We start from the raw sequence: 12,211 nt of genomic DNA on the forward strand, positions 1-12,211 counted from the left end.
CAATGAAGTTTCCTTGTTGTTACCTCAACTTGTAAATGGATACATAATTATGCTAACATATATGAATAGTACAGTAAATATTGATATGAACAGATGAAATTAAATGGATATCAAATAACAGATATAGCAATCCTATAAGACAGAAAATATTATCAAAAAGGAAAACACTGTCGCCATAATTCTTTCATCATTTCAATGTCTGCTTTGTTATCTTTCACTCATGTCACTGTTTTGTATATATACAGCTCTATAGTTACTGTACGGAAAGATGGGTCAGGATTCGCACGTGTTAGTCCTGAATTGTCTTCAGAAAACCACGTATATCCATTGACACTTGTATATGTATCAACATCTCGTGTCGAAGTGACAACAACATCGAGGACACCTACAGAGACAACAACGAGAGGTATGGGTTATAATGAATTACATTTTCATGCACTGTCTAAAATTGTGTACATCATATGATCTTTACTAATGGGTTATAATGAATTACATTTTCATGCACTGTCTAAAATTGTGTACATAAGATGATCTTTGCTAATCCTCATCAAATTTAGCATTTGCTTCTTTATTTGGCTGTACAGTATCTTTTCATCTGACCCTAAATTTGTAGAAAGATTTGTCTTTTGTACAATTTCCAAAGCCAAAAGCATGTCGCATTATCTATGAAAATAAAAACGCAACAGGTATACTTCCGCTCCCCAACGCAAATCAAATTATTATTACTTTAAAAATCTTCATTTTATGTATCTATGTAGCAGACGGAGCTACACAGGTACAGGATAAGTAAACTCATTTCACGACTGTACTGCAACAACCATTTTGAATAACAATAATAATACTTCTTGGTATGACCAAACAACAACACCAGTACACAAATCCACCAATAATATGAACTGTTACTTAAATATTTGTACTTTCAGAAATACCAACAAGTACTACACAAGTATATCTCTCACTTGATTAAAATCATTATTAAGCAGAATATCTGTGCTTTCAATGTTGGACAAATACATTTTGCCTTATCATGTTACATGACGTTTGGTGATGTTCGTTTCCTGATGAATAACCGTTGGACTGTTATTATCATCGTACCTAGAAAAGAGAGAGAAAGAATGAACTTTACTCACTATTTCCTTTTGCATGCAGGCGTAGACGGATCTTTCCTGCTCGCTGGAGCTGCCGAAAATACCGTATTTCGATTGGAGAACAATACTTTCTCGAAGATAAATATATCGAATGATGTGTCTACCATGGCGTTCGATCCTATATCCAGGAGGATATACTACGGATCGTGGAACAGTATTCACATGTACAGCATGAAGCTGGATGGCTCTGACGTCCGAATAGAAGCAACAATAGGTATGGAACCTAAAACTATTGTTCGTTGATATATATGTACAGACTAATTTAAAAACAAAACCTTAGAGTGATTAAGTTATGGTAAATGAATTACATATTGTTAAAAACATTTAAATTATACTTTGAGTATTTATCGAGATGATGAAATTTCCCAAACAGTTTCTACGTTCTGTAACAGTTTTATCTGCTTAGTGATGTAACATATACTTCCTGAGATGGAAAATATATTGGTAAGTGACAGATGTTGTGTGTGCTATGTGTAGTTTGTCAAATACTAACATCATTTCGTAACTCAGCGATAATATACTTAGAAGTTCTACTGACTAATATAACACGGTGGTAACTGGTTGAAATTGGAAGACACTTCAAGTATGAATGTATAAACAAATCCAAACTCAAGTTCAAGGAAACTAGGGTAAAACGTGTTAAAAAAGAATGTGCACTCAAACTTGTGAAAAGCGTAGAAGGAAAATAAGACAAGGTGTACAGAAGGAGTTAGCGTCTTCTGCTTCATGGACGACACGCGCCATGTAAATATTGGTCAATCCTAGTAGGTAGTGTCACGTTCTTAAATGAGAACAAGGTATCCAAAATTGGAACTAACACTTAAACTATATTCCCCATGGTTTGTCAGTCACTTGATCAATTCGTACAAGGAAATCGTGATAAATGAGACAGGCCCGTTAATATCGAATCAACTACGACATATAAACACCATAGGATGGGGATGCAGAATTGTTGTCATCCAGAAATGGAAAATTCATCAATGGGAAATAAAAATTATTACATTAATCACACGGCATAAAACACGTATGTTACATATGGAAATGTTCAATGGAAGCACGAGACATAATTTTTGTTAACGATTACAGATGTTAGAAGTTGGTCCATTTTTAGAGTAGAATAACTATATGATTTGTTCTTGGCCTATGGCCTTAACATTACTGGTAGAAAGTTGTTGATCGAGAATAAAAAGAAAAGAACAGGGCAGACATCTTAACACAAAAATCTAATCCAAAATCAAAATCGATGCAACGAGGACAGAACACTTTACCTAACCACCCTGTCGTATTGTACTATTTTGATAAATGGTGTTTATATCAGTCTTTCCATCTATTATGGTTATTGTCTCCTGATTCCTGCACCCGCCATCAAACATCAGTTCAGGTAGGTAATTGGAACAACTATACAGGTAATCGAAAACAATGCACCCATCAGGCATACTAACGAACATTGAACATATTGCTTGATTAATAGAATATTTTCAATAAGGTCGTTGTGGCAATTCTCTCGAATCTTAGTGTTACTGTGTTTCAGATTTGTACGTTCAAGCAATAGCCATTGACAATGCCGTTGGTAACATGTTTGTTTATTCACCTGGAAACACTGGGAAAATCTACCGGGTTGTAATGGAACAGGAACCAACTCTAGACCAGAGTGACATCATTCATACAGACGAAAGTGAAGTCTTCCACATGGATGTTGATCCCACGACCAGGTAACACTACAGTAGTCTCGTTATACGGCAACTCATGTTCGCTTCAACAGAATATTATTAAACCAATATATCCTCAGATAAACGATGTTTACAAAGTATACATTTCATTGGGTATAGTTGATTTTTTTTCGTTTCCAGAACATTATTTTGGGGATCGTCAACAGGTATATGGCAATCGAATTATGACGGAACAGACAAAAAACAAATTTTGTCCATGTCTGGGGGCAACGCTGGACTTTCGGTTGATGGTAAGGAATTTATACTATAAAACACAAGTGACAATCACCCAACTTTGTATCCTAAACTAAAGATATATGGTATATGTAATCATTGATTTCTATCACGATATCGATTTTCTTGTTTTCAGTAATACAAACCGTTTTTGTTTTGTTTGTTCTGTTTATGCTTCTTGAAATAAGTTTAACACAACAGATAATAAGGTTTAGATATTTACAGACAGTTGTGTGTGTTTTGTTATATGAATGCTCTATAAATGATACCAATGTCTATAATCCTGTGTGTATGAAACGTTTTGACAATAGAAGTATTGATATTATAGCCAAAATGTATTTGTTTCGTTCCATAAGACAAAAAGATACTCAGCAAAGAACTCATACTCATGGAACTGTATACTGAGCAGAGGAGACGCTCAATGCAACCTGTTCATTTCAAACACTATTCCATTGTATCGGATTAAAATAATTCTTTTCAGATGGTAGCGTTTATGGAATAATGAATAACAAGATCTACAAGATCGATCGATCACTGAACCAGTCATTCAGCGAGATTTTTGACATTGGGAACACAAGTACTAGAACCAAAAGTCTAGTCTCAGTTGGGGATAGCTTGTACTTCAGTAGGGCGGTGTGCACCTACAGCCCGACTACTTTGTGTCAGGGGTAAGTGGAACGTGATCAGAATATTATCATTTTAAACCAGTACCTTTTTTATGGAGACAAATGTGAGTGTCACTACATCAAAATTGTTGTGTTTATTAGCATACATTGTCTGTGATCAAAATAAACACAGAGACATAGATTCCGCATATGGATATGTGATGCAAGTACCATGAATATATTAGTAAAATGAAGTTTCCTTGTTGTTACCTCAACTTGTAAATGGATACATAATTATGCTAACATATATGAATAGTACAGTAAAGTATTGATATGAACAGATGAAATTAAATGGATATCAAATAACAGATACAGCAATCCTATAAGACAGAAAATATTATCAAAAAGGAAAACACTGTCGCCATAATTCTTTCATCATTTCAATGTCTGCTTTGTTATCTTTCACTCATGTCACTGTTTTGTATATATACAGCTCTATAGTTACTGTACGGAAAGATGGGTCAGGATTCGCACGTGTTAGTCCTGAATTGTTTTCAGAAAACCACGTATATCCATTGACACTTGTATATGTATCAACATCTCGTGTCGAAGTGACAACAACATCGAGGACACCAACAGAGACAACAACGAGAGGTATGGGTTATAATGAATTACATTTTCATGCACTGTCTAAAATTGTGTACATCATATGATCTTTACTAATGGGTTATAATGAATTACATTTTCATGCACTGTCTAAAATTGTGTACATAAGATGATCTTTACTAATCCTCATCAAATTTAGCATTTGCTTCTTTATTTGGCTGTACAGTATCTTTTCATCTGACTCTAAATTTGTAGAAAGATTTGTCTTTTGTACAATTTCCAAAGCCAAAAGCATGTCGCATTATCTATGAAAATAAAAACGCAACAGGTATACTTCCGCTCCCCAACACAAATCAAATTATTATTACTTTAAAAATCTTCATTTTATGTATCTATGTAGCAGACGGAGCTACACAGGTACAGGATAAGTAAACTCATTTCACGACTGTACTGCAACAACCATTTTGAATAACAATAATAATACTTCCTGGTATGACCAAACAACAACACCAGTACACAAATCCACCAATAATATGAACTGTTACTTAAATATTTGTACTTTCAGAAATACCAACAAGTACTACACAAGTATATCTCTCACTTGATTAAAATCATTATTAAGCAGAATATCTGTGCTTTCAATGTTGGACAAATACATTTTGCCTTATCATGTTACATGACGTTTGGTGATGTTCGTTTCCTGATGAATAACCGTTGGACTGTTATTATCATCGTACCTAGAAAAGAGAGAGAAAGAATGAACTTTACTCACTATTTCCTTTTGCATGCAGGCGTAGACGGATCTTTCCTGCTCGCTGGAGCTGCCGAAAATACCGTATTTCGATTGGAGAACAATACTTTCTCGAAGATAAATATATCGAATGATGTGTCTACCATGGCGTTCGATCCTATATCCAGGAGGATATACTACGGATCGTGGAACAGTATTCACATGTACAGCATGAAGCTGGATGGCTCTGACGTCCGAATAGAAGCAACAATAGGTATGGAACCTAAAACTATTGTTCGTTGATATATATGTATAGACTAATTTAAAAACAAAACCTTAGAGTGATTAAGTTATGGTAAATGAATTACATATTGTTAAGAACATTTAAATTATACTTTGAGTATTTATCGAGATGATGAAATTTCCCAAACAGTTTCTACGTTCTGTAACAGTTTTATCTGCTTAGTGATGTAACATATACTTCCTGAGATGGAAAATATATTGGTAAGTGACAGATGTTGTGTGTGCTATGTGTAGTTTGTCAAATACTAACATCATTTCGTAACTCAGCGATAATATACTTAGAAGTTCTACTGACTAATATAACACGGTGGTAACTGGTTGAAATTGGAAGACACTTCAAGTATGAATGTATAAACAAATCCAAACTCAAGTTCAAGGAAACTAGGGTAAAACATGTTAAAAAAGAATGTACACTCAAACTTGTGAAAAGCGTAGAAGGAAAATAAGACAAGGTGTACAGAAGGAGTTAGCGTCTTCTGCTTCATGGACGACACGCGCCATGTAAATATTGGTCAATCCTAGTAGGTAGTGTCACGTTCTTAAATGAGAACAAGGTATCCAAAATTGGAACTAACACTTAAACTATCTTCCCGATGGTTTGTCAGTCACTTGATCAATTCGTACAAGGAAATCGTGATAAATGAGACAGGCCTGTTAATATCGAATCAACTACGACATATAAACACCACAGGATGGGGATGCAGAATTGTTGTCATCCAGAAATGGAAAATTCATCAATGGGAAATAAAAATTATTACATTAATCACACGGCATAAAACACGTATGTTACATATGGAAATGTTCAATGGAAGCACGAGACATAATTTTTGTTAACGATTACAGATGTTAGAAGTTGGTCCATTTTTAGAGTAGAATAACTATATGATTTGTTCTTGGCCTATGGCCTTAACATTACTGGTAGAAAGTTGTTGATCGAGAATAAAAAGAAAAGAACAGGGCAGACATCTTAACCACCCTGTCGTATTGTACTATTTTGATAAATGGTGTTTATATCAGTCTTTCCATCTATTATGGTTATTGTCTCCTGATTCCTGCACCCGCCATCAAACATCAGTTCAGGTAGGTAATTGGAACAACTATACAGGTAATCGAAAACAATGCACCCATCAGGCATACTAACGAACATTGAACATATTGCTTGATTAATAGAATATTTTCAATAAGGTCGTTGTGGCAATTCTCTCGAATCTTAGTGTTACTGTGTTTCAGATTTGTACGTTCAAGCAATAGCCATTGACAATGCCGTTGGTAACATGTTTGTTTATTCACCTGGAAACACTGGGAAAATCTACCGGGTTGTAATGGAACAGGAACCAACTCTAGACCAGAGTGACATCATTCATACAGACGAAAGTGAAGTCTTCCACATGGATGTTGATCCCACGACCAGGTAACACTACAGTAGTCTCGTTATACGGCAACTCATGTTCGCTTCAACAGGATATTATTAAACTAATATATCCTCAGATAAACGATGTTTACAAAGTATACATTTCATTGGGTATAGTTGATTTTTTTTTCGTTTCCAGAACATTATTTTGGGGATCGTCAACAGGTATATGGCAATCGAATTATGACGGAACAGACAAAAAACAAATTTTGTCCATGTCTGGGGGCAACGCTGGACTTTCGGTTGATGGTAAGGAATTTATACTATAAAACACAAGTGACAATCACCTTACTTTGTATCCTAAACTAAAGATATATGGTATATGTAATCATTGATTTCTATCACGATATCGATTTTCTTGTTTTCAGTAATACAAACCGTTTTTGTTTTGTTTGTTCTGTGTATGCTTCTTGAAATAAGTTTAACACAACAGATAATAAGGTTTAGATATTTACAGACAGTGGTGTGTGTTTTGTTATATGAATGCTCTATAAATGATACCAATGTCTATAATCCTGTGTGTATGAAACGTTTTGACAATAGAAGTATTGATATTATAGCCAAAATGTATTTGTTTCGTTCCATAAGACAAAAAGATACTCAGCAAAGAACTCATACTCATGGAACTGTATACTGAGCAGAGGAGACGCTCAATGCAACTTGTTCATTTCAAGCACAACTATTCCATTGTATCGGATTAAAATCATCTTTTTCAGATGGTAGCGTTTATGGAATAATGAATAACAAGATCTACAAGATCGATCGATCACTGAACCAGTCATTCAGCGAGATTTTTGACATTGGGAACACAAGTACTAGAACCAAGAGTCTAGTCTCAGTTGGGGATAGCTTGTACTTCAGTAGGGCGGTGTGCACCTACAGCCCGACTACTTTGTGTCAGAGGTAAGTGGAACGTGATCAGAATATTATCATTTTAAACCAGTACCTTTTTATGGAGACAAATGTGAGTGTCACTACATCAAAATTGTTGTGTTTATTAGCATACATTGTCTGTGATCAAAATAAACACAGAGACATAGATTCCGCATATGGATATGTAATGCAAGTACCATGAATATATTAGTAAAATGAAGTTTCCTTGTTGTTACCTCAACTTGTAAATGGATACATAATTATGCTAACATATATGAATAGTACAGTAAATATTGATATGAACAGATGAAATTAAATGGATATCAAATAACAGATATAGCAATCCTATAAGACAGAAAATATTATCAAAAAGGAAAACACTGTCGCCATAATTCTTTCATCATTTCAATGTCTGCTTTGTTATCTTTCACTCATGTCACTGTTTTGTATATATACAGCTCTATAGTTACTGTACGGAAAGATGGGTCAGGATTCGCACGTGTTAGTCCTGAATTGTTTTCAGAAAACCACGTATATCCATTGACACTTGTATATGTATCAACACCTCGTGTCGAAGTGACAACAACATCGAGGACACCAACAGAGACAACAACGAGAGGTATGGGTTATAATGAATTACATTTTCATGCACTGTCTAAAATTGTGTACATCATATGATCTTTATTAATGGGTTATCATGAAATACATTTTCATGCACTGTCTAAAATTGTGTACATAAGATGAACTTTACTAATCCACATCAAATTTAGCATTTGCTTCTTTATTTGGCTGTACAGTATCTTTTCATCTGACTCTAAATTTGTAGAAAGATATGTCTTTTGTAAAATTTCCTAAGCCAAAAGCATGTCACATTATCTATGAAAATAAAAACGCAACAGGTATACTTCCGCTCCCCAACACAAATCAAATTATTATTACTTTAAAAATCTTCATTTTATGTATCTATGTAGCAGACGGAGCTACACAGGTACAGGATAAGTAAACTCATTTCACGACTGTACTGCAACAACCATTTTGAATAACAATAATAATACTTCCTGGTATGACCAAACAACAACACCAGTACACAAATCCACCAATAATATGAACTGTTACTTAAATATTTGTACTTTCAGAAATACCAACAAGTACTACACAAGTATATCTCTCACTTGATTAAAATCATTATTAAGCAGAATATCTGTGCTTTCAATGTTGGACAAATACATTTTGCCTTATCATGTTACATGACTTTTGGTGATGTTCGTTTCCTGATGAATAACCGTTGGACTGTTATTATCATCGTACCTAGAAAAGAGAGAGAAAGAATGAACTTTACTCACTATTTCCTTTTGCATGCAGGCGTAGACGGATCTTTCCTGCTCGCTGGAGCTGCCGAAAATACCGTATTTCGATTGGAGAACAATACTTTCTCGAAGATAAATATATCGAATGATGTGTCTACCATGGCGTTCGATCCTATATCCAGGAGGATATACTACGGATCGTGGAACAGTATTCACATGTACAGCATGAAGCTGGATGGCTCTGACGTCCGAATAGAAGCAACAATAGGTATGGAACCTAAAACTATTGTTCGTTGATATATATGTACAGACTAATTTAAAAACAAAACCTTAGAGTGATTAAGTTATGGTAAATGAATTACATATTGTTAAGAACATTTAAATTATACTTTGAGTATTTATCGAGATGATGAAATTTCCCAAACAGTTTCTACGTTCTGTAACAGTTTTATCTGCTTAGTGATGTATCATATACTACCTGTGATCGAAAATACTTATATCTAAAGCAAAACCAATGTTATTGGTAAGTGTCAGGTGTTGTGCTTTGCTAGTATGTCAGATACTAACATCATTTCGTAACTCAGTGACAATATACTTAACAGTTCTACTGACCAATATAACATTTTGTGAACTGGTTGAAAGTGGAAGACACTTCAAGTATGAATGTATGAACAAAACAACGAGAAAGTACCAATATGTCAACATAATCATAATCCGAACTCAAGTTCAATGAAACTAGGGTAAAACATGTTAAAAAAGGATGTACAGTCAAACTCCTGAAAAAAGTAGAAGGAAAATAAGACAAGGTGTACAGAAGGAGTTAGCGTCTTCTGCTTCATGGACGACACGCGCCACGTAAATATTGGTCAATCCTTGTAGGTAATGTTACGTTCTTAAATGAGAACAAGATATCCAAAACTGGAACCAACACCTAAACTATCTTCCCAATGGTTTGTCAGTCATTTGCCAATTCTTACATGGACATCGTGATAAATGAGACAGGCCCGTTAATATCGAATCAACTACGACATGTAAACACCATGGGAATTGTTGTCATCCAGAAATGGAAAATTCATCAATGGGAAATAAAAATTATTACATTAATCACACGGCATTTAACACGTATGTTCCATATAGAAATGTTCAATGGAAGCACGCGACATAATTTTTGTTAACGATTAACTGATGTTAGAGGTGGGTCCATTTTTAGAGTAGAATAACTATATGATACTTCATATCGCATGTGAAATATAATATTTTCAATAAAGTCGGGGTGGCGATTCTCTCGAATCTTAGTGTTACCGTGTTTCAGATTTGTACGTTCAAGCAATAGCCATTGACAATGCTGTTGGTAACATGTTTGTTTATTCACCTGGAAACACTGGGAAAATCTACCGGGTTGTAATGGGACAGGAACCAACTTTAGACCAGAGTGACATAATTCATACAGACGAAAGTGAAGTCTTCCACATGGATGTTGATCCCACGACCAGGTATTTCTGCAACAAGAAAACGATTAATCTGTGAATAATTGATTGATATATATATATCATCATATCAACTATTTGCACAATGAACTATATATTTCATACGCCATTCATAAAAATATTATAAACTTTTGTTTCCAGAACAATATTTTGGGGATCGATAACCGGTGTATGGCAATCCAATTATGATGGAACAAATAAGCAAATGTTGTCTATGTCTTGGTATAACAATGGACTGACCGTTGCCGGTACGTAACGTAGAGTAGAAAGAACAATGGACGGTCTGTAAACCTTTTAATCATAAAGTGAGAAGAATTGTGATTAATTTCTATTACGAGGTGCTTACAGTTTTCTTATGAATTAACACCTACACTTTATATATACAAGTAATTAAAAAATCACAATGAATTATACACAATAAGATTAACTTGTTTGATGTGTGTTTAATCTTTTTTTTTAAAAAAATTATGACAACTTAAGATAACGTAAAATAAAAATATTGCCTTTATATAATCTTGATACAGGTTTTTTGCGTCCGTCCTACAAGATATATACATCCTTACCTAAAAACCCATATTTATAGAATAGTACAAGAGATTGCAAGGCTAATTCAATAAAAGAGAAGAAATCATTTCTTTATCCTCAGAGGAAAAAGAAAAAACCAACATATCAATAATAATATTCCAAATTCAAATTAAATAAGACTAGAACAACTTATGAGCTAAAGAAGATTATCGGAGACTCCTGCAAAAGTACAGGGATAATACGACTAGGCGTTCCGAAAGATTAAGCGTCTTCAGCTTGATCGAAGACATTCTGTTATTACAACCATATTATTTTCCAGATGGCAAAATTTATGGAATAATGAATAACAAGATCGTGAAAATCGATCGATCACTGAACCAGTCATCCACCGAGATTTTAGATATTGGAGATTCCAGCATCAGTATCAAGAGTCTGGTCTCGGTCGGGGATAGTTTGTTCTTCAGTAGTGCCGTGTGTGTCTACAACCCGACTAGTCTGTGTCAGAGGTAGGTGTAATTGATCAGAACACTATAAGGTGTCAGAGGTAGGCGTGACATGATTAGAACACTACCATTGTAACTAAAATCTTTGTATGAGTGTGTTTCAACAACATTTTTTAGACAAGAATTTACATAATCTTACCACATTTATAGAAATAATCCATTCTTCATTCATTTAGAAAACATTGTAACTAGCTGGACACAGATTCTCCATGTGGATATATGATATAAATACCATGAATATATTAGCAAAATCATTTTTCTTCATTGTTATCTGGTGTTGGTATCGGTACAACATTACTAAAATATTGATATATTCCGATATATTTACAATTATATTTGCTTGTTATTTAATGATCTAATTTGTGTAGCTTATCGAGAGAAAACTACAATTGAACTCGTGTAATTGCAGTTATCCCCGATAACCTGAACAAAGTAAAAATATAATCTCTTCATTGACATACTGTTTTTACATCGATTTAATGGTTACATACACAAAAATAACAGACAACATTCACTTTGCCAGCCTATTGTTTCAGTCTTTCTGATACCACGATGTTAATGGATTACATCTTCCTGATATTTCGCTACTAGTTGTTTATTAATTTGCTTAAAAATCCAACGTTTATTCCATTGTGATTCCGTAAAAGAGAACGTTTGACAAAGACGGACATAAAGCCTATATTTCAAACAGACTTTATTTCGCAGATGCAATTTGAAACGTGTGAAATTCAAATCCAGAGAGTGTTACATGGGAGTTTTTATTCATAACA

At 34.3% G+C, this 12,211-nt stretch overlaps 1 protein-coding gene across 1 annotated transcript in view; it reads left to right on the forward strand.

Moving 5' to 3' along the window:
- The window catches only part of LOC132544069 (uncharacterized), a 31,239-nt gene that overhangs the window by 16,234 nt on the left and 2,794 nt on the right, over positions 1-12,211 (forward strand). The window contains exons 21-35 of the mRNA XM_060207639.1: positions 246-406; positions 1,150-1,362; positions 2,680-2,860; positions 2,999-3,108; positions 3,573-3,759; positions 4,190-4,356; positions 5,049-5,306; positions 6,566-6,746; positions 6,886-6,995; positions 7,463-7,649; positions 8,078-8,244; positions 8,937-9,194; positions 10,239-10,419; positions 10,555-10,661; positions 11,258-11,444. Coding sequence (XP_060063622.1) covers positions 246-406; positions 1,150-1,362; positions 2,680-2,860; positions 2,999-3,108; positions 3,573-3,759; positions 4,190-4,356; positions 5,049-5,306; positions 6,566-6,746; positions 6,886-6,995; positions 7,463-7,649; positions 8,078-8,244; positions 8,937-9,194; positions 10,239-10,419; positions 10,555-10,661; positions 11,258-11,444 — 2,655 coding nt within the window. The remainder of the gene's footprint in view (positions 1-245; positions 407-1,149; positions 1,363-2,679; positions 2,861-2,998; positions 3,109-3,572; positions 3,760-4,189; positions 4,357-5,048; positions 5,307-6,565; positions 6,747-6,885; positions 6,996-7,462; positions 7,650-8,077; positions 8,245-8,936; positions 9,195-10,238; positions 10,420-10,554; positions 10,662-11,257; positions 11,445-12,211) is intronic.

The sequence above is a fragment of the Ylistrum balloti genome, unplaced genomic scaffold (genome assembly GCF_031769215.1).
Source record: "Ylistrum balloti isolate Yb309-2 unplaced genomic scaffold, AGI_CSIRO_Ybal_v1 Utg369586, whole genome shotgun sequence".
In the NCBI taxonomy this organism is placed as follows: Eukaryota; Metazoa; Mollusca; class Bivalvia; order Pectinida; family Pectinidae; genus Ylistrum; species Ylistrum balloti.